The sequence below is a fragment of the Bidens hawaiensis genome, unplaced genomic scaffold (assembly GCF_021521415.1).
Source record: "Bidens hawaiensis isolate Kalapana, Puna unplaced genomic scaffold, B.hawaiensis_p1.1 tig00018666_1, whole genome shotgun sequence".
NCBI lineage: Eukaryota > Viridiplantae > Streptophyta > Magnoliopsida > Asterales > Asteraceae > Bidens > Bidens hawaiensis.
The window spans coordinates 13263-37348 of NW_027492828.1; the positions used below are offsets into that span (position 1 = coordinate 13263).

A 24086-nucleotide genomic window follows, 5' to 3' on the forward strand; every position below is an offset into this window, starting at 1 on the left:
CTGCGCGTATCTCCCTATAAGTATGTTTTATGACTTAGAACTTTTCTTACATTTTTGCAGGAAGGTGACCACGTTTACCGCCCGAGATGGAATATTAATGAAGAAAGTTCCTTTCAATCCATGGGCGTATGCGAGGACTTCTGGGCTCATGCCGTGCCTCCTACTGAAAGGAGGTATCAAGAGGAGCGCACTCGCGCGGACTTGCTGAACGACCATGTTTTCGCTGGGTCGGCTTTTTTCGCTGCTTCCCAAGAGCTTCGTCGTGATTATATTAAAGTACGCGACGCTCTTGTGGAAGCCCAGCGAGAGGCTAAGGTGGCCGCCTGGAACCTGTCTGATGCTCGCGCGCGAGCTGAGAAACTCCAGGCGGAGCTCAGTGAAAACCGAGCAAGTGCCAACACCGCATACATCAAGCGCGGGCATGAGCTCCAGGCTGCGCGGGAGAAGCAGCAGTTGGCGGAGGCCGAAGTTGCCAAGTACGCGCGCAGAGTGCGTGTCTTGGAACAGCAGGCCGATGCGCGTGACCAAGCTATCATCAAGAGTATTACTGAGAAATCATCGTTGGAGAGCGAGGTTGCGCGCCTGAAAAGGGATTTGGCGGCCGCGCAGGCCGATAGAGATGAGGCCTTGGCCACGGCGGCGTCCAGCCAGGAAGCACTTGGTGCTGCGCAGGCGGAGAAAGAAAAAATTTTGGCAGCAGCAGCGTCTGACAAGGAGGAACTAAAAAAGGCTAAGGAAACTGTTGAGTTATTAAACTCTCAGGTTCCTGCCCTCGAGACGTCTGTTGCTGGCCTCGCGCAGGATCGCCAATGGCTGGTGTCACAGGGCATGGCTCGCTGCGCTTTGGCGATGAAATATTCCACCGAGTTTCAAGCCCTTGTGATGGACTGCAATGCCGCCGCGCGTTTGGTGGGCCGAGCTGAAGGGTTTACGGATGGGTATGAGTATGGCATGTTGAGGAAGAACCCATCCGAGTACCCTTACAAGTTCGATGCGGCCTGCGCGGACATGGCCGCGGTGGGGGAAAAATATATGAATACTCCCATCCCCATCCTTATGCAGGTACCTTGATCTTAATGAGTTTTACTTTACTAACTTTTCTAAGTGTTTGTACTCATTACTTTTCTAATGATTTACAGATAGCTGCGCTTGCTGACCAGCCCGACCTCGGCGCACTAAAGAAGTTGCTTGATGATTGCGAGAGGGCTGGTGGCGATGATGGTGGCGCGGGGGATGTTGCCCCTGTCAGCGGCTCTGGCGCGGCGAAAGAATCTGCTCGTGACACCGTTGTGATCGAAGACTCCAATGAGGAGGAAGAACTTGACTATGGTCAGTTCGGAGATGAAGAGCAGACCGCGCCAGATGCTGCGCGAGATGATGAGGATGATGAAGCGGCTGACGTCGACGTGGAGACTTGAGAAGCCCTTCATCAAATTTTGTATATTTATCTTTTATACTTGTAGTTTGTAACTCATCATACTTGTAAATTTCGATCCAATGAAATGAAACTTGTTATCTCCTTTTCGTATCTTGCGCATTTCCATTCATCTCTTCATGTTTGGTTGTATAGATATAAGATATGCTTGAACGTTAAAATAAGAACAAGGTTGTAAGGAAATTATTCACTTAACCTCTGTTCTATTTTGTTTGTGGCTCTCGCAGTATCTTGCTCATGCTGACATGCACGCTAATTTTTCGTTATTTCTTTTTCGCGCGTTGGTGTCACGCGGTATGGAAGTATGAGTTTAGCCATTACATGTCAGCTTGTGTTACTCAGATATCCACTATGGTTCCGCGCGCGGCCTCGACCTGAGACCTTAACATGATATGGCATGTACTTTGCCTTAGTTTTGTTTAAGGATTTTTATGATCAGGCTGCGCGGGGTGTAAGATGGATGTATGTGAGTGTTTTGAGCTAAGGCTCTTTGTTTTGGGCTAAGGCCCTGACGATTTTAGAGTTAAGACTCATTAACGTGTTTGAGCTAAGGCTCGTAATTTTGGGCTAAGGCCCTGACGTTTTAGAGTTAAGACTCGTTAACGCGTTTGAGCTAAGGCTCGCGCATGTATGTTTTACTTCGCTTTATTTTGTTTTGAAGTCAATATAGTGTTGTCATATTGTTCCAATTTAATAAAGGAAGTGTGAAACATGTATGCAAAGGTAAGAGAACCAATATTGAAAGATAGCGCGACAAATATTGAAAGATAGCGCGAATCATCATTGATGATGGCTTAAACGCGAATCACTTGTGGCCTTCTTCGAGCGCCTTGACACCTTAATATCAACTCACCCCCCTCTTCCACAAGTAGGTGGAGACCGGGAGAGCCGGAAACCCCAACGGGAACCCTTCACCGCGCCACACGCTTCTTTCGCGAAGCGCTCTCTCAGATGTTTCCACTCCTGCCCCCGCAAGCGAAGAGGTTTCAAGATACCAGTCGACCGAGCGAAAGTGAACAGCTCCGAGCAAATCTTCTAGAGAGCGTACCCTTTGTTTCTACTCTTTCTCTCTTCTAAAAATCACTTAAAAACGAAAAAAGAAAAAAGATTCTTTTTTTCTTTTTGATTTTTTGAAAGATTAAACGAAAGCGGTTGCTAATGCTTGTAGCTTGCTTCTGTCCTTAGTCAATTTTGGACTTCCCTTCCCGCGGCGTGGTTGTCACTGCGCACAAATGATCGCGGTAAACAAATGCTACGCCTGTTGGTGTAGGGATCCCCAATGCGCCGTGCGCTGGCGATGGTACAGCATTAAATTGGGCAATTGTTCCCCTACCCAGGATCATATTGTGGCATGACGTGGTGGGCAAGACCAAGAAGTTAACAACTTCGGCTCGCTTGTGCTCATCATCCCCCATAGTTAGTTCAAATTGAATCTGGCCTAGGGGATGTATGATTTCATTTGAGACACCACAGATTGGTGCGTTCACAATTTCGAGCCGAGCTTGGTCTGCCGGGTCTAACTTTCTGAAACACTGCTCATACATAATGTCAGATTCGCTTCCAGTGTCCACCAGGACCTTTGACACTTCGTAATGAGCAATGTGTGTGGTAATAACGAGAGGACTGCTTATTGAAGGGCCTCCCCTGATTCTTGGGAAGATGACTTGCTGCTCGCGCCAATCTCCGTGAATTTGCGCGTTTCTCTTTCTTGACGTCTGCCCTTGTCGTCCCCCCTCAGCCACACAGATTCTTTTGTACTTCTTGTTGGCAGAGGCTCCCTCCGGTTGCTCATCTTCTATTCTTTGGTTTTTTACCAAGTGAGCCAGCCTGCCAGACTTTACATCCTTCTCGATCGCATCCTTTAAATGATGGCATGCGTCGGTGTTGTGGCCCGGGGACCTGTGAAATTCACAATATTTACCACTGTTTTGCGGCCCCTTGTAGTGTAGTTGCTTGGGAGGCTTGAATTGGACATTCTCAGTACTTAACACCTGTGAAGGTGTTTTAGTGAGGGGAGTCCATATTCTTGGCAGAGGTCTGCTAGGATCTCTGCCGCCCTCCCTCTTGTCACCCTCCCCGTGTTTACGAGCATCCTTTTGGGGCTGGGGTGAGCTTGGTTGCGCTTGTTTTTCCGCGGAAGAAAAACTTGTTGGCTGCAACCTGGACCATACAGAGTTCTGTTTGGCCCTCTTCTCTTTGCTGCGCGGTGATTCAGCCTGATGCGCTCTTTCTCTTGCCCTATCTTGGGCAATCTGTTTCTCATTTCTCGCGAAAACTCGCGATGCCTCCATTAACTTGGCCCACGTGGTGGGCATACCATCTTTGCTTACGAGAGCTCGTCGTAACTGATCACTGCGCGCGCCTTGTATAAAGGCCACGCGCAGGAGCTGCTCAGTTATGCCCCCGATTGCCAGGGACTCCTGATTGAAACGAGTGATGTAATCTTCAATCGTTTCATCATTCCTGCGGATGCAGTGCATGATGTCATCAGGATCGCGCGTGTGCCTGCGCTGCTGTACGAAGTGGGCCTGGAACTTTTCTAATAGTTCCTCGAACCCATCAATTTGCCCTGTCGGCAAGCTCTCGAACCATACTCGCGCTGCGCCCGTGAGGCAGCGGGCAAACATATGACACCATGTTGGCATCGTCCAGCTCTCTAGGTTTCCCGTGTTATAGAAACCTTGCAAAAAGTCATCTGGATCTGTCGTGCCATCATATTTCCCCAGACCACTTGGCATCTTGGTCTTGTGCTGGATGGGAGCCTGCGCGATGCGCGCAGTAAACTTTGAGTGTTTTACCAGGATGGCTGGTCTGTAGGGTGTGGTTACGTCCACTTGCCCTCTGACCGGTGGGCTGTATGGCATGTGCAGATCCGGATCTGCTCTGGCTCCTGGCGCCATGTTCACAGGCGCGCGGAGCTGCGAGCCTCCTGCATGAGTATCCCTTGTCTTTCTCATGCTATGCACCTCTTCATCACTGAACTCTGTGTGTGCAGTGTGAACAGAATGCCCTTCTTCCGGCGCGCGCGGCCTTTTTGTGGGCTGCTTCTCCATCGCTTGCCTTTGTGTTTGGTCGGCTAGCTTCTTCTGTTTGATCATTTCAGTGTACTTTTCCATCAGACGCCGCTGCTCATTTATGAGCCATTCATTCGGATCGTCTGCTTCATCTTCTGGACCCATTGGTCCCTTCAGCTTCGCGCCGGCCATATTTTGTAACGTGTGATCGTCTGGAGGAGTTTCAGTCTGGCCGTGAGGGGTTGTGACGAAGGGACGGTTGCTGGTGGTACGCGTAGAATCACGCGGAACCCTCAGAAACTGCTGTCCGTCGTTAACACCCTCACGTTCAATATCCTCCAGAGCTTGATCAACGTTACGAACTCCAGAAACCATGGTGATTGAATTTTTTAGATCTGGATGAGATCTGATTGCCGTTTGTAACAGTGGATGGCGCCAATGAAGAAACGTGGATCTACTCACTGGTAGCAGATCTACTTTCCCCGGGTGTGATTAAACTATTTCACCGATGGTTCTTCTGGATCCGAGTTCTTCCACCTACAAAATGAACAGCGCCGTTACTTACCCCTCAGAAAGGGACAGAGGGGTCCTCTTTGGGGTAACCCTCCGGCGTGAGAATCAGTATCTTTTGGAGAAGATAATAATGTTGTATGTAAGTGAATCTCAAGAGTATTGCTGAATCGCTGAATACCCTTGATGATGTGACTGTGTGTCTTTCTGTAACTGACTGTGAGTGAATATGATTCAATATGATTGAATGTGATATCACTGCTTGTAACTGTCAATGATTGAGTGTGAATGAATGTCTCATCAAAGTGGAGTTGATGCTGTATTTATAGTGCTAGGGTTTCCACTGGTTGGGCTCAGCCTCGTTGGCCTCCTCCAACCGCACTGCGCCATGTGTCCTCTGGGACACCTGGCGCTTTCTCGTTGGTTGTAATCATGTGGTAGCACATGTGTCATGCTGAGTTGTCGACCTTTCATTTGGCAGCTGTCAACATCAGCATATTCTTACTCCTTAAAAAGATGCCTTCTAGAAGATTGTCTGACGTGCACAATCAAGGTTGCCCTAACCCTGATTTGGATAAGGACGAGGTTGATTATGTGCACGTGTGATATGCGCCCATCCTGAGGATGCGCGAAGTCTTCTTTTTATTCTCACGCGCAGATATTTCATGCGCAGGTGTGATATGCACGAGCGTGTGATATGCGCCGCGCGCTGGTGCGCCACGCGCAATTGTGACGCGCGAGCATATGTGATGTGCAAGAGCATGCGATATGCGCCGCGCGCATATGTGATGCGCGAGCATATGATGCCTGAGCATGTTTTGTATGCGCCATGCGCCTGGGTTTTGGCTTTGTGCCTTCATAATGTCTTTATCTTGCGGGTTGACCCGGCTTGCTTGGTGTTGAGGCGGGTACATACCTCTTCAATATGCAAATTGAATTTAAAAAATGTGTGATAAAACACATGGCCATGGTTGTAGAGTTGTAGCTGTCGCATTCTTTGGGTCACTTGAACACAAATAATTTGAATGGAGATAGTAAAATAATGAGGTCAACATAAGGTCTCTTTAGTCTCACCACTCCAAAAGGATCAAGTGGAATAGCAAATACTATCACACATGCCACTCAAAATATACATTTTTAAGTGCTAGTTGTTAAATAACTTGAAATCAAGCAAATAGTTGTTTTCTTTATGATTTCCTTGTGGTAAATTGGTATACTATTCGACCTTATAGAGGTTAGATTTGGGGAATTGGGATTCAAATCTTACGAATTGCAAACGTAATGATTTTAAAAGTAGAATAGATATATAATAAAGTGTGTGTTTAACGGTAAAAAAAAAAGTACATGAATCTATCAAAAATTAAAAAATTATTTCATCTAGTTGCCTTGTATCATTTTTCTTGGATTTTAAGGTGATGTCATACATGATGTTGCATAAGTATCCAATAGAGGCCAAAGTTTTAAAATCTTCAAACAAATTCACACATGTTATTTTCTTTGTAACAAGATATGATATAATAACAATCTACTTCTCTATAGTCTATTAGTCTAGATATGATATAATAACAATCTACTTCTCTATAGTCTATTAGTCTATACATCAGCTTCTTTATTTCCAAATAAATTAACAAATTTGATAAGATTACTTTCATAAACCTTAGGCTGAGGGGTGTGGGGGGGCGCGAGAGGGGGCGTGAGTGGGGGCGCCAGCCAATAATATTGTGACGTGTGGCAGAGAGAGAAACTTGATAAGATGGGTGTTGGTAGTGGTGATAGCGCCCCGGGCCATGGTGTGGAGGGGCGCGAGAGGGGGCGCGAGCGGTTTATTTTTTTATTTTTTTATAAATGTATTAAAAAAACGTATTATTAAAAAAACAAGAAATTATTTAAAAAAACACACATTAATTAAAAAAACACATTAATATATAAAAAAAAATTAAAGTACTAAAGAAAAACATTATTCTTATTATTCGGCTTCGTCTTCTTCGATCAACCTCTTCCGGAGACGTTCCTTTTGTTTTTCCATCAGCATTTGGTCGACCGGATTTAGGTGGCTGAAGTCTCTTGCAAGGAAGTCCAAATCTCTCATTCTTTTTTTTTCCTTTTTGTCAATAGAGACCACCTCCATGGTTTTGTTGAATTTATTGAGGGATTCAACAAGATCGTTGATGTTTACGGCTTCCCCCTCAGCCGGTTTTTTCCCCCTGGCGTCCCTTCCCAATGGCCGCCTCCTCGGCGGTGAAGACGTTTCCTCCCCCGCAACGTTTAGGTCGAATCCAACCAGGCAATCCGACCCGCGCGGAAGTGCTGTACGCTCCAGACGAACTAGTTTTAGTCCGTTTCGGCCCTACTTCCGCATCAAGGTCCGGCGCCACCAGCTCAACCCACTTGGAACACCTTCTCAACCTCTCCCACACCTTTACACCGTCCCACGTCTTCACCGTCCCATACCTCCGCAGGCACTCCTGCTTCCACTCTTCGACAGTGAAATTATAGACCGCCAAATCGTCACTGCCACTTGGTCTCATACGACCGGCGTTCCTGTTGAACAGATTAGTAAACAAGCCGACAAATTTTCTGATTTCGGTCCACCGACCCGAAATCATATCGGCGGTCCGCTCTGTACTCCCAACGAGCGAATAGAACGTCTCCCTAACCTTTGTCCAAAAGACCTTGCTCTTTTGGTAGTCCGCTGCAAAATGCATAATAAATTTGTATGTCATTTAACTTTTTTATTTAACTTTTTTATTAAAAATCATTTTTAAAAACGTTAAAACAATTACCGCAACGCCGATCCTCAGAAGTGGCTATCCAAGCCCGACACAGGGCTTCCTTCTCATCCGATGACCACGGAGTGATTTTCCGTTTCGCCCTTCCGGTCGAAGCCGAACCCGACCCGTCCGTTGCAACTTGTTTTTTCCGGTGGACGCGTCTTCTTTGTCCCGCAGCTTCACCTTCTGGTTCTGGTTCTTGTGTCTCCGGAACTACAAAGTTAGGAGACGGTTGTATGTTGGATGGTTGAAAGCCGGATGGTTGTTGCGACCCCGAATAAAACATCGGTTGGTCCGGTGCCGACCATAAATCGTCGTAACTGTAATCTAATTCTAGGTTTGGGTACCAATTTCCAGCCATGTTTTTAAAAAAAGGTTTGGAAGATGGGGTGATTTCGGGTTTTGGGTGTGGTATGTGATATTGGTATGTGATATTGGTTTGGGTTTGATATATGTTTAATACAGAGAAACAAAATCGAGTTGGATATTGGTTTGATATGGGTTTGATATGGGTTTGTTATTATATATAGGAAAAAAAAAGTTTTTTTTTAATAAAACACCCCCCAACGGCTCTATTCACGCTTTCCAAGAAAATTTCACGCCATTCTCAGCCGCTAGCACCCTGGCGCCTGCCTCGTTTTCCGCTCTCGCGCCCCTATCGCGCCTCGGTGGTGTGGTGCTCGCGCCCAGTTTTTTAATATATTTATTATGTGTTACAGTAATTTGTTATATATTTTAAGATTTTAAGATTCCTTTCTAAAAAGTTATGTTGTTTGTAAGGCTGAGGGGTGTGGAGCGCTAGGAAGGGCGCAAGAGGCCAGACGCTCGGCCAGACGCTCGCGCCCAACTTTTTAGAAAGGAATCTTAAAATCTTAAAATATATAACAAATTACTGTAACACATAATAAATATATTAAAAAACTAACGATTTTCTTATTTATGAGTAGTATCATATTTATAAAAAAAACCATTAAAAGTATTATAAAAAAATATTGTATCATGTGAATGAAACTAAAATAAAGAAACATTTGTTCATTTTTGGAACAAGTAAAATCAAAACAGTCCAAGGGCAATTCCGTCATTGACTAAATAAAAATATAAATACCCACCGGTTTCACTTTCCAAATTAAACTTGTTTCTCTCTCACGCATTTCATCAAACACCTTGTCTGCGTTTCATTTCACCCCGCCGTTACTTCACCGGAACAGTATTCTCCGGCCGTCAACTTTTCAAACACTTTCCGTTAAAACTTTCCGTTTATATTCTTCAACAACTCAACACATGGATTACACCACGGAAATTGGTTAACCGGTTAACCAATCGGTTATTATTAGAGAACGTAATAATAATAATAATAATAATTATATGGGGAAGTTAGGGTTAGGTATAGCCGTAGGGTTTGCGGCGGCGAGTTGTGTGATTGCAGCGGCGATGGTGACGAAAAGAGTAAGAAGCATGAGACGGTGGTGGAAGGTTGTTACGGCGGTTAGTGAGTTTGAAAAAGCGGCGGCGACTCCGGTCGGACGGTTACGGCAGGTTGTTGATGCCATGGCGGTCGAGATGCACGCCGGTTTAGCCTCTGAAGGCGGTAGTAAGCTCAAGATGTTACTTACATTTGTCGATAATCTACCCGATGGGTTCATATATTATTATCGGTTCATAAATGCATATAGAAGCAGTTTATGTTGCTAATTTGATTCAATTTTATGTCTTTTTTTAAAACAATAATTTTGGTTATTATTTGTTAATATGTGTGATTCTTGTGTATGTTAAAATATCAAAATCTGATGGTAGTTAGAGACTGTTTGCGTAAATATGCGTATTGACTTGGTTTAGGGCTAGTTAGTGTGGTATTGGTATTAGGTGACCTGTTATTAGGGTTGTAAAAATTGTTAGGCGCTAGTCGGGCGGTGGGGTAGGGACCGGTGATTAATCGGGATAAATTGGATTGGAATTTATATGTAATTTTTCAGATATTTGACCGATTTTGACCAAATAGCGATTAATTGGTGACCAGTCGGTGGTGTACCGACTAGCGTGGGATTTTACAACTGTGTCTGCTATTATGATTTATGAAACATTTTGCCTTCCAGAAGGTTGTTTGAACTTTGAAGTTTGAACCGGTCTTTTTGAAATTTATGCTTTGAATAAATCTTTTTGAAACTTTTTGTTAACCAACTCTTTAAAGAACTGTTGTCTAGTAATTTAATGTAAAGAACTAATTAGTTGTTTAGTTGTCCTTTATGTAGTGTGTGAATTGGTACTGGTTTACAACAAGGCTGACTATTGATGAACTTTAATTAAGGTTGGTGAATTTGTGACATCAATCATAAGATCCTTACCTATTTATAAGTGTATTGACCAAACAGAATTAAATGGACACATACTATTTTGAAACATCATATTGAATGCTGTATTTCAAGACATTTTGTCATGTTGCTGACTGCTGTTTACCTCATTTTGAACTAAATGCTTTTTATCATCATAATGGCTATTTTATTGATGTTAATGGTGTAATTTTAATTTTTTAGGAGTGAAAATGGAATATATTACGCCTTACATGTTGGAGGCACCAATTTTAGGATTCTAAGAATCCAGCTTGGCGGTCAAAGGTCAATTCTTGGTCATGATGTCGAAAGGGAACCTATTCCACAGCTTTTAATGACCAGCACAAGCGAGGTGTTCACGCGTTTACACTTTACACAACATGATTTTATTAGGATTATGTTTATTAATGTGATGTTTTTTTATTTACAGGAATTATTTGATTTTATTGCTTTGTCTTTAAAGGAGTTTATTGAACAAAAGGGGGACAATTTGCAGCTTTCACAAGTTAGAGGAAAGGATCTTGGATTTACATTCTCGTTTCCTGTGAAACAGACATCTGTTTCATCAGGGACTTTAATCAAGTGGACTAAAGGTTTTGCCATTGAAGATATGGTTAGTTAAACAACATACTATGATTATAAGTGATTTGAAACTTGAAATGTGAAGTTTGTAACTCTATTTTCATGTATCGAACATTACGTGGTTATTATTTCAGGTTGAGAAAGATGTTGTTGAATGTTTGCAAAAGGCATTGTCCAGAAGAGGTCTAGATATGAATGTTGCTGCACTTGTAAGAACTTCACTACCCTTTTCTTGTTCTTCTGACCATGTTTTTTACCTTTACTTTTTAAGGATTAAAATATTTGACTCATTGGTAACAGGTGAATGATAGTGTGGGAACATTGGCAGTTGGCCATTTTCTTGATAAAGACACAGTTGCTGCAGTTGTAATCGGGACCGGCACTAATGCGTGTTATTTAGAGCTGGCCGATGCGGTTATCAAATGTCAAGGTCTTCTCACGACTTCAGGAGGCATGGTATCCTTGGTCTTTGAGTCGTTTTACTATTAACTAATAAAAAAATAATTAACGTTTTGGCTCACTTATCAACTTAACTTCAACAGGTTATCAATATGGAATGGGGTAACTTTTGGTCCTCACATTTGCCTAGAACATCATATGACATTGATCTTGATGCTGAGAGCCAAAACCCAAATGATCAGGTAAGTTAGTAATTAACTGATTTTATCTTTATTAATTATGTGACTAATAAAAGGGTATTGTTGCAGGGCTTTGAGAAAATGATATCGGGAATGTATTTAGGTGACATAGTAAGAAGAGTGATTTACAGGCTGTCTTTAGTGTCTGATATCTTTGGACCGTTGTCTTCTAAGCTGTCCACACGGTTTGTGTTGAGGTATGGCTTTACCATTATACCCTTAAATTAAACTGACAACAAGCATGATGTCAGTTTACTATATTTAGGAAGCATGTAAAGTCAAAGAGAAACTTATGTGGGCTCAAGTTAATTATTAGACAACCATTTTTTTGCAAGTAATGGTGCTTGAAGAACGGGTTCTACATTGTTATTATTAATGCTTTTCAATAAATATGCATAGATGTAGGGCTGTTCAAAAAGCTCACGGTTCGAAAAAAGCTTGTTTGTAACTGAGCTGAGCCCGAGTCAGGGTTGGCGAACTTCAAATTTTAACATATATAAAAAAACAAAAATAATACATATAATATGCCTCTCGATCATTTAACAATATGAAATTATAATAATACATTTAATGCTATAAGTTCTTTAGTTTATGCATTTGGTATTATGTATGTTAAAACAGTATTTATACACATATATCAATATGTGTGTAAATACTCGAGCGTTTTACGAGCCAGCTCGTTTAAGTTCGAGCTTAAGCCCGGGCCCAACCGGCTCGGCTTGTTTGTAGCCCTAATTTGAGGTTATTTATATCTAAATTTATGTGATGATAGAAACCTTTCAGAATTATGAAAAAGTATTATATAAGTTAAAGAACTGTTACTTTTTTTCAACCAAACTTTTGGATTATATAACATACAACAGTCAGGTGAATTCAAATGTTGTCATTTCCTATATTATTGTCTAGCTGGGGTCTAGTCACTCACTCATTTGTACCTTAATTTGTTTCTTCATTAAATTGTTACTTATAAGGTTATCTTTCGTGTAAAAGAACCGACCTTTTATCTTATATTCTTAAACTGTTAAGTGGCGGTCCTATTAATATTCTAATCATGTATGGGCTAAAGCCGCCTACTTTTCATTTTTTTTTCTCTTTTCAAAGTGGCAGCCATCTTTCTATTATAAAAACATCTTTCCCATTACGCCCTTTTGATATTGATTCAAATTACTACATTAACATTGGTCGAATGTGAAGAACCTTAAAATAATATATGTTCTTGATGTCACACAGTACACCACTAATGGCAGCCATGCATGAAGATGACTCACCCGATTTGAGTGAAGTTGCAAAGATTTTAGAAGAAACTTTGGGTGTAAGATTTTTTTGCACAACTTTTATTTAAAGTTTTAGATTGTTATTGCAACAGTATTGTTTTTTTAATCAATATTTAACGCATTACTTAACAAGGCACGGACCCAGCATGGAATTAGTAAACGTTTTAGTAGGCCTGTGAACAAACTGAATGTTGAGTGAACCGTTCTGCAAGAAGTTGACATGTGTTCGTTTATTTAATAAACGAATGAACATGAACAAAAGTTGCTCTTTTATGTCCGTGAACATTTGTTTACATTCATTCATTTAAATTCGTTTATGTTCGGTTGTTTACATTTATTTAAGTTAGTTTGTTTACGCTTGTTAATGTATTCATTAAAATTTTAGGCTCATTGGTTTAAACTCAGTTATGGTCGTTCATCTATGTTCATTTATGTTCACCCTTTTACATTCATGAACCGCTCGCTATACTGTTGTTGAACAAACATAAACGAAAACGAACACGTTCATTTTCTTAACTAGGACGAACATGAAAACCCTGTTCATTTATATGTTCGTGTTCGATTGTTTGTTCGGTTAAGTTAAACGAACAAACACGAATATGATCTGTTTTTGTTCGTTTGGTTCATTTACAAGCCTATTGGTTAGCTTTAGGTAGGGTTCAGCCAGTTATTAACCTTTTCATGTTCGGTTATATTTCTTTCTGTAAAAGGTGTCTTTTTATAAACAGATACGCGATGTCCCGTTAAAAGTCAGAAAACTCGTAGTCAAAGTATGTGATGTGGTGACAAGACGTGCTGCCAGGCTGGCGGATGCAGGCATTGTCGGGATCTTGAAAAAGATCGGTCGAGACGGGACAGGTGGCATTTCAAGTGGAAGAATCAAAGGTTATAAAATTGGTAAAATGAGAAGAACAGTTGTCGCGGTTGAAGGCGGTTTATACACAAGCTACACTATTTTCAGAGAATATTTAAATGAAGCTGTAGCTGAGATATTAGGTGAAGAAATCGCGCCGTTTGTAATATTGAAAACGATGGAAGATGGGTCCGGGATCGGGACGGCTATGTTGGCAGCATCGAATTCAGCTCGAAGTGTGGATACGGTACAGGTTCTATGAACGTATATATTGATATATGGCTATGATATATATGAATATATATGAAAGTATACATATATAGTGCCAGTAAATTGTAAATGTTTCCATTTATATATGATCTATATGATGTATAGAAGAGAAGGTTGTAAATAGGTCATATAGTGGTAGAGATTAAGGTTGTGGCAGTCCTTTGTAGGCTCAGAATGTGTTCATTGTTTCTTAGGGTAAAATAGTAGCAATTTGAATTAGAATTTGCGTTTTTGGTTTATTAAATTATGTTAAAACTAAAAAGCTTCTGCAGTTTTCAAGGTTATTTATGTAAGCAAGACCAATCTATAGAAAGATTGGTAAATAGCTCAAGGATATTCAACACTTGTACAGTAGCCCATTGGGTCTTCTTTAACCGATACCGATATTCAAAATGCCAACACAACTACACAAGAGCTTTGTGAAATCAGTTCATGAATTAATCCATGCAAGTGAGGGCCAGGTTGGTTATGTGGTACACTTTCAACATGTTTGTATGCAATATTTTTAGTAACAAAACTGAAATCGAAATGAATCGAATAGGCTACATTAGGTGCTCGGTTTTGATGTCTTCAAAAGACTGGTTTTTGGTTTAGGATGTCGAAAAATTGTTAGCCATCAATTAAGTTGTGTGCATGTAGCTGCTGATCGGGCAGCGCTTCTCACAGTACTGCATTTTTTGGCTTGTGTTTGCATACATGAAAGTAATTAAAATGCCTACACTGCAGAGGTGCACAAACCGGTTTTTTTAAAAAAACCGGTTCGGTTATTAACCGGACCGGTTTTTTTTTGGCCCGGAAAAAAACCGGTTCGGTTAATAACCGGACCGGTTAATAACCGGACCGGTTAATAACCGGTTTTTTTCTGTCAAAACCCTAACCGGTCTAACCGGTTAGGACCGGTTTAGAAACCGGTTAGAACCGGTTAATAAACCGGTTTTTTTATTAACCGGTTTTTTTTTTTTTTTTTTTTTTAAATTTCGCGGTTTCAAATACGAATATTTGTTTTTTATATTTTGTACTTAATGAAGACCATTATTTTTTCACAGTATAAACAAACCGGTAACTACAAGGCAAAACGGACTGACCGAAGCCATTCTTTGCTTTCGTTGTTAGGGTTCTTTGCTTCGAAGATGAGTATGAGTGTGTGTTGGTGAATGTGTTTTCAACAAACCAAAGATTAAAAACACATAACTTTCATTTATAGTTTTTACATTAAAAATACAAACATTAAATCGTTATCGCATATTCGTAACTCAAAAATACAAACATTAAATCATTAACACTGAAGAAATCTCTGCCAAGAACTGTTGTTCATGATTTAACTCAAAAATACAAACATTAAATCGTGAACTAGCAGATGCTCCTGTTGTTCCCAATCGCAGTTTGTTCATGATTTGCCTCCATGTTTGCTGTTTCTTTAACTAAATTAGAAAAATCCAAATCAACAAGTAAATAAGAGCACATATTAGGAAAAAGAATGCTTAGACACGATTACATGAACAACTTGCTGTTTCTTACTCATGATTTGCCTCCATGTTTGCTGTTTCTTTAACTAATTTTCTTCGCTACCCGATCCCGAGCTATTTCTTAGGTAATCGTCGTACGCGGCTTCTTCATCGGTCATTGGTTGAGTGTGTCCTTCATTGACCTCGTCTTCATACAAGCCTGCTTCATATACTCCATTTCCCCATCGAGTGAGCGTTGATGTTGTGCCCTATCTAAAGAGTCCAAGTAATCCTTGTAGCAAATCGACATCTCTATAGCTGGTGCAGTGAGTCGAGTCCTCCTAATCGATATAACCCTGCCAGAAACAGAAAAAGCAGACTCCGAAGCTACCGTGGAAGCTTGGACCGTTAGTAAATCTTTGGCCATGGCGGCGAGGATCGGAAACTCATCCTCCTTACCTCTCCACCAAGCCAGCAAATCAAGACTTCTAAATTTATCCGGAGTCATGTGTTTCACAAAGTTGGTACCACCATACCTTCCAAGTTCACTGCTTGGGGTGTTTACCCTTTGACGTTTACCGGCGTCTTCCCAAATCATGTAGTACATCCCCATTTCAAGGTCGGTTTGGGATTGGGATTGGGCAACAGCTCTTAACGAGTCATGAATTTGGGAAGACGACCCGTATTTTGTAAGGTAGACATCATACATGTTTGACAAGGTGGTGTTGAAAGCATTCTTTAAAGTTTGGCTATAATAGGGGTTTTGATCGTCGTTTAACCCAAGCTCATCACAAATTTTTTCTATTAAAGCTTCAACACCACCAACATTGATGCAAGGGTTTAACGCAACAGCACATGTCAAAACAGCGGGTAGTTGTTGAAAATATTTTCTAAATTTTTCTTTCATTTTTACACCCATATCAAAATAAGGTGCACCCCTACAATCAAGTTCACTCAACTTTGTGCACATGACAGCAATTTTTGGTAAAGCAATGGGGCTTGTTGGATAGTAAACCCCGGATAAACTAGTTGTGCAAGATTTAAAAATTTGAAGGACCTCCGTAACGATCTCAATCAATAACCAGTTTCTAGGATCATATGGTGCACATTTACCCCTACTTGACAAAATTTGATGAAACACAATTAATGATTCTTTTTGTTGGATGGCTTTCTCAAACATATTACAAGTCGAGTTCCATCTTGTTGGACAATCCCAATTTAGCCCCAACCATTGATAATTAGTTTCCACACAAAATTTTTTGTATCTTGAAAATGTTTTATTGTTGCTAAAAAAATCTCGTAACATTCTTTTAAAACTGTTTCTTTGCGTTTCGATCACGTTTAACCCGTCTTGCACGGCCAAGTTGATAATATGTGCAATGCATCGGCTATGAAAAAACACTCCCTCACAAATAGGTTTATACTTTAATTTTAAATGGCCAACCGCGGCCGTATTGTTGGACGCGTTATCAAACGAAATTGAAAAGATTTTATCTTCAATTTTGTATTGTCGAATGACTTTATCCAAGATTTGAAAAATATTTCTACCCGTGTGCGGGTAATTAAACAATTGAAACGCAACGGTTCGTTTCATCATTTGCCACGACTCGGGGTCAACCCAATGAGCCGTCACACAAATGTATGAGTCGGGCGAACCATGAGGTACCGACCAAACATCCGTTGTTAAGTTTACACCAGTTTGTAAGTTTGAAAAGTATGAAATTAGTTCGGATTTAGCGTTTTTCCATGCTTTAAGACAATCTCTTCTAAGGGTTGAACGACTTACGTGTTGGTAGCGTGGTTGAACATAGTTTTGCATCATCTCCGTGAATTGAGGGTTGTCGAAGTGGTTGAAAGGAAGTGTTTGTTGAATCACAAAGTTTGAAAACTGTTGACGTACCGCTTCAACGTCGTACGTAAACACCCCTCCTTGATTCGTCATCTCCGGCTGCGAACTGCTTCCCGCTTCGTCCTTCAAGGCCTTGCAAAAGCGCTGTTGTATATGCGCTTTTAAAGTGGAGTTTGCATCTTTGGCATAGAACTTCAAACAGTGCTTGCATCGAGCTTTTTGGCGACCGTTAGACAGTTCGCATAGGTCGAAATGTTGCCACACATCTTGGTTTCGTTTCGTGGGGATGATCCGAACGACCGTTATGTCTGTGTTCGAGGCACCCATGTTGACGGATGAAGCAGCACTTTGGGAGGCCATGATAATAAGAGCGTATAATCGAGTATGAAATAAACGAGTACGAGTATGAAATAAACGACTACGAAATAAGAGCGTATGGAGTGGTAATGTGGTATAATTGAGTGTGAGATAACAAAATAATCGCGTATGAAATAAACGTTTAGAGCTAGTAGAGTTGTATAATCGAGTGTGAGCTAACCTACCCAATCTAAACTATATATAGTTGTTTGTGGGGGTAAAATGTTAAAAAAAACGGCTAGAAATCAAGAAAAAACGGGCAAAAAAGGACCCAAACGGTCATATGGCCGTTTTATAACGGTCAAAAACCGGTTAACCTAAAAACCGGTTTTTAGGTTAACCGGTTTTTTAATAACCGGTTTTTAAATTTAACCGGTTTTTTAACTAACCGGTTCAATAACCGGTTTTTGTCCACGAATGAGTAACCGAAGTACTAACCGGCGGTTCAATAACCGGTCAAACCGGTTTTTAAAAAACCGGTTTTCATAAAAACCGGTTTCCGGTTAAAACCGGTAAACCGGTTCCCCAACCGGTTTTTTTGAACACCTCTATGCCTACACAATCAAGTCTAGAACTATTTGGTCTGTTAAATATGCAAGTATCTGTAACCTTTTGTGTATTACAAAGTATCTATTTGAGTTTTTTCAAAAAATTATATTATACTTAATTGTTTATCTGCCATGTTATCCCAAAATTAATTTCGTATCCTATATATCACAACATTATTGGTTGAAATACTAATTATAAAGTTACTTTTATAAATTACATAAGCAAGTGACAAAACGTGTTGGTCAGATAGTGTAAAGGGTTATCTTTTACCAAAATGTTTGGGTTAATAAAGGCTGTTTTGGAAAAATATCATATTGGGTCATGCCATTTATCAAAATGGGTTCACTCTTATCTTTTGCTTTTAAGACTAGTGAAGAGTGGAGATAGTGGTGGTGGAGCTTATGGGAGAGGTGGTGGCGGTGACTAGTCGATGATGTTCCTGTATAATCAAATAAGGTTTTGGACCTTTGATGATTCAGCTAGTGGCGGATCCAGGAAATTTTCTCACAGGGGTCGGAAAACTTTTTAATCGGTATTCAGTTGACCATCGCTGCATAATTTTTTTCTGATCCGGTTCGATCGATCGTGGAAAGTAATCAGTATATATCTTTTTTGGTCCGGTTGAGCCCCTCCGATCGGCTAGAATCGGGTCGGCTCGAGTAATATAGAAAAAAGATAATCAAACAAAAAAAATACGTGAAACTTCATTAAATTTGCATAAATAAAATGTTATATGTCTAAAATTGTTTTTTACGGGTTTTCATTTTTTAAACCTTAACAAAAACATCATATAGTACGCATGTCTTTTTCAATAAAACAAATACAACTATCGTTTAAATTCTTATAACTCATTTGATTATGCAAATCAGACTTCACGTACTTCATTGCCGAAAAATATTTTCAACGTTTGCGGTTGCGATGGGTAATACGAGAGCTAGCCTCAATAAACGATAAACCAATACATGTGAAGTTGGTGAGCAAACCAACGCATGTAGAAAGTCGAAACATTTTCTTTAAAGATTAAAGCTCTTATAATCCATTAAACTGACATAACAAATTATTTGGGCCATTGTAACCTTTTTAATAAGTTAAATGTAGATTGGGTTGAAAGTTTTGGGCTTTAAGTTAAAACTTAGGAATAGTTTGATTGGACATTTGGGTTTAAATTTGAATTAAATTTGTTTTAGTTAAACTCAAATTTAGTTATTTATGTACATTTATATAATTATAAATGTAAATCTGTAAATTTATTTTTTATTATGGCCGGTCTCGAAATTTCATGGGGTCGTTCTTGAATTTTCACAGGGTCTTTTTGTCGTTCTCGAAATTTCACAAGGGTCGGTGTCAAAATTTCACAGGGGTCGGTCGAGATTTTAACACATATATACCGCTAATTTTTTTTCACAGGGGTCGGCCGACCCCCTACTCAAAGAGTAGGTACGCCAGCAACGAGTCTGTCTAACGATTATTTTTATAAGAAAATCACATAAATTAACAAGGTGACAAAATGGTTTGCCAAAAGTCCAAAATAAACATGGACACCTAGAACAAATCGCATAAGTGGGCACAAATGCATAATAGGCTCACAATGAATGCAACATGTGTACTCATTATGCTCACACACGAATACACGATTTTCCTTATAAACCATTAAGATTTCGGCATTAGGCATTTTTCAGACGTGAATACTTTTGTGGACGGGCCCGCTATATAGTCATATATATTGCAGGGTTATGCAACTCTGTGCTTCTTTTTAAATTGTATTTATGTAACGTATTTTTCGGTTTCTCGATAGAGCCCCAAGATTTTGAATGTTGACCCGTTAGAGCTAGTCTTATTAATTTATACATGTTGTATTTGAAAAATAACTTCAATTATCTTACTATCTCCAGTCACTCAATTATTATTATTATTATTATTATTATTATTATTATTATTGCCATTGTTACAATATATTAATTCAAACTCAGTTGAATAATAGTTGCTTTTGATTAGGTTTCATAAACCTTTTACAATATATACTAACTATAAAGTAATGCTTATTTTTATCTATGTTTCAAATTTAGTCTTGTTTAATACGGAGTTGCGCATAATAATGTACCAATTGTCTAAAGAATAGATGAACAAGCCATTAACTTTTGATTTATTTTAACGTCTATTTTTTATCGTTTTGACTTAGTTATTATATTCTATGATAATGTGTTAATATTTTGGTCAAAACTATTTTGAGTTAACATGCTGCAACGGATGTGTGTCGTTCAACGTTTTAAAGTCTGTTTTTATTTAATTTAACGACCCCACCACTAACATGCTAGTCCATTAGTCCTAGATACTAGCTCTATAAGTTAAACGTCTTAACTTAGATATTATTTTTACTAATTCTAGTACCACCATGACACTAATTCCATCGTATCTTTGATATCAATTTAAAATATTTGAATTGGAATAATATTTGGAGAAAGATACAAATAAATAAATAAATAAATAATATCAGAATATAAATGAATGACATCGGCACGCGTTACAACGTGTAAAACATATACATACATACATACTACGGAACCGGAGACACCAAAACCTGTATCGGAGCGAACAAAGTAACTAAATTAATTAATTAATTAATTAGGTCAAATTGAATTCGAATTCGAAGAAGATGAAGAAAGCCGGAGCCGAGAAGAAGAAGGCCCGGCGATCTCCTGATACTCCTCCTACTCCTTCTAGTAATAATAAGGTATTATTATTATTATTATTAATCGATCTATATGTATATTAATTCTTCAGCATTACGTGTTTGTGATATATATATATATATACAGGTGTAGTTTCAGATTGTTTAGAAACAAATTGTGTCTTATTATGTGGAACTAACTAACTTTGCCACCTTCAAATATTTTATTTTGCCTAGGGTTTCATATAATTGTTATTGATTGATTTTGCTTGTAAATTTTGCATATTGAAATTAATTGATTAACCATAAAGTTTCCAACAATTTCCCATAGGTTTTAGCTTTTATAAGAATTGTTGATTGCATCAATCATGATAATTAACCAACTTGGACCGGTGGAGTCAACTTTACAGAATTAAAATTTTGCATCGAGCGGTTAATACTACATATGAAATTGTCATCTGTTTACTGTCAAAGAGTGAATTGCATCAAGTGTTTGTAATTTTGGTTCATCTCGAAATTCTTATGTCTTGTTCTGCTGTTACATTTGGTGTTTTCTATTGTGTTTACTTGGTTAGCATTTGGAGAGCCCTACATAAGTGGAAAAGTTTGGTTTTGCTGGATTTATTGTTTCGATCTACATTATAGCTAATAGGTTTACGGAGCACAAAGATATTTCGTCTATATCAGGACTTTTCGCTAGCAGAAGTGAGACCTTGTAGCTACATTGGGTTTTAGATTCACAATTTCATTCTGCCGTGTCACACCGTAATTCTTGGTTTATTTTGGATAGAGGATGTTGTGTCAATGTAATGCTGTTATCACTTATCAGAGCCTGCTATCAGTCTCCTTGTCATAAATAATGTTTGTCTGTTAACTTTTTCTGTAGTATTTTGTTATGTAGAAGTCGTCGTCAATAATAGGATTTTTTCAAAAACCATATTGCAGAATGCTTTCTCACAAGCACTAAGGTGCAGATTTTATTTGTAATGGAGTCTCTGATATTGCACTAGTATTTACATTTTAGACTTAACCTTGTTCATGTTGTCATTTAGTACTTTATGCTTTGAAGGCATTGCATTATAAAATTTTTGTAATGAAAATCTTGATTGATTACTGCGTGCACACGTCTAGAGTTCTAACTGAAATTATTGTTTTGGAACCAGAAACAAGTGAACAAGAAAGACGTTTTCCAATTATTTGCTGAGAAAGTGAGAGATCATAAAGACTTGGTTTCCAGGTGGGCCGTGTTACAAGAAACCCGTGTTGAGTACTTTAGAGGAAAAGATTTTGTTACTTTTCTGAGAAATCATTCAGAGCTCAAAGACATATTAGAATCAGAAAGTCATCTAGAAGTAGAAGATATTGTTGATGCACTATTAAGAAAGAATCTTTTAGTTCGTTGTGATCGTGTGGTAAAAACCGTACGCCCCGGAAAAAAAAACTGTCAACATGGCCAGCTCATTTAGAAATATATTCTGTAAGTTTTTATAAATTATATATTTTGGTTATATAAACCTCTACTTTTTTATTTTATTATATCATTTTATTCTATTTTGTTTACAGGAGCAGAAGTTTTCTGATAATGATGCGTTTTTTGCATGGACGTTTGTAAACAAGCGTCCACTATGGCAAACACTTTTATCATTATCTTGGCCTGTTTTGACCCTTGCAATCTGCTTGTTTCCTGTGTATCCCCATCGAGCAAAGCTGCTTATACTCTACTTATGTGCTGGGATACTTCTTCTTATACTTTGCCTGCTTTTGGGTACGTTTTTTATTCTTGTTATTTATATTTCTTGGAAGTGTTTATTGTTATTGTTTTATATTATGAGATTTCGTTGGTTTGACAGCCATAGCACCAAATGCTTTGATTTGTACATGACTACATGCAATGCTACTCGCATATAGGCTTGTAAACGAACTGGACATTCATTGAATCATTCAGTGGAAAGTTAATTTCTTTAATAAATGAATGAACATGAACAAAAGTACAAAATATGGTTCATTTAGTTGAATGAACATGATTACTGATTAGCTTAAATTAAAGGCGTTTTAGTAACAATGTTGGGAGTCTTCATCGCGCCTGATATAATATTTTTTTCTTTATACTGCCTTTCTTTATCATTGCTATTAACATTATTTATGGCATTTTGATGGTTCTTATAATACAACACACTTGTACATTATTTGTTTACATTTTTATGTTGTTAAAGAGCATACACAAACTCACCAACTTCTAATATGAATGAACTACAAAGTAACAAACTCTTGATCTGAAATTAATTAATAAATAATAGATTTTATTGTGTATATATGTTGAGTTGTTGACAGTGAGAGCCTTGATATTTGGTTTATCATGGGCTTTACTTGGGAAGCGTATATGGATTTTCCCCAACATTCTTGCTGAGGAAGCAACATTGCAAGAGCTTTTCCGTTTTTGGCCCCAAAAAGACGAGGATGAGAAACCGAAGCTAACAGCAAGAATCTTTTATGCCACTGTGGCGGTTTTAGCTATACTACTTTTGAGGCATCATGCCCCTGATGAGGCTGCTAGGGCCAGGTAATCATTGTTAACAATAATAAATAACCGCAGCAATATCTTTTTTTTACCTGAATGCCCATAATTACTGTTACGTGAAAGTTGACTGTATTGTGGTTATTTTTACCTTCAGGTATCAGAAGCGGGTTTCCAATATCATTGATGATGTCCTCGAGTGGGACCCACGGTTGGCTTTGTCGGGTATGATGGATAGCATGCAATCAGAGACCGACAGCAACGGTGGAGGCGGTGAAAGTGGACAGGCTGCTTCCCCTGAGTATGTCGAACATGAGCATGATGAAAGTATAGATGAAAAAGATTTGCACAACGATAATATATAGGAGAATAGATGTGAACAGATTACAGTTCAAGTTTTCAAAAAAAGGCATCTTATGTATTTGATTTTTATGTTTTTGAGTGAATTGAGAGTATTATTTTGATTTTTTTTTCTTACAACCTTTTTGGTATTTTTAAGTTAAGACCAAACTGTCAGAAAAGCGGACCGAACCAAACCAAAATGTCACCGACGAACATAACTAAGGTGGTGACTATAATCATAATGGTTAAATGGGTCCGATCATGTAAATGTTTATACATGTTACATTCAAAGCATACCTTAAGCATTGGGTTTCAGAAAATGATTAGCAACTCTTATAAGATTACCTACTTTGTTTAACTCAAAACTTTTCAGTATGCCCATTGAATGTGTTCAAAGGTGGTGCCATGAGAATGGATACATCATACATCATATGTAAGACGGTGAAACTATTTTATCTTTTCATTATTTTACAATTTTAATAATGAATATGAAGTCTTAATAAGTAAATAATAAATGAATCATAAACCTGGTTTTTATTTCAGGTCCACATTTCTAAAAAAATAACCATAAAAAAATAAATATTTCACTGAAAGGTAATTGAAGAGGTAGGTCCCAGCAGAGCCCAGTTGGACCCGCAAGACTCACCTTAAACAGGGACGTTTGCGCAGAAACCAACTGGATCCGCA

General features: G+C 39.1%; 1 protein-coding gene and 1 pseudogene across 2 annotated transcripts; both read left to right on the forward strand.

Moving 5' to 3' along the window:
* The first annotated feature begins 9095 nt into the window (after nt 1–9095).
* LOC143556662 (hexokinase-3-like) lies at nt 9096–13906 on the forward strand. Its single transcript, XM_077045930.1, has 9 exons — nt 9096–9367; nt 10262–10409; nt 10488–10670; nt 10774–10848; nt 10940–11095; nt 11182–11280; nt 11347–11474; nt 12508–12589; nt 13280–13906. The coding sequence occupies exons 1-9, from the start codon at nt 9096–9098 to the stop codon at nt 13664–13666; spliced, it is 1530 nt and encodes a 509-aa protein (XP_076902045.1). The 3' UTR covers nt 13667–13906.
* A 6514-nt stretch (nt 13907–20420) lies between these two features.
* On the forward strand, nt 20421–23503 carry LOC143556642 (translocation protein SEC62-like; annotated as a pseudogene). Its single transcript, XR_013139408.1, has 5 exons — nt 20421–20605; nt 21706–22019; nt 22106–22307; nt 22874–23102; nt 23215–23503. The product of XR_013139408.1 is annotated as a translocation protein SEC62-like (transcript).
* Nucleotides 23504–24086: the final 583 nt, after the last annotated feature.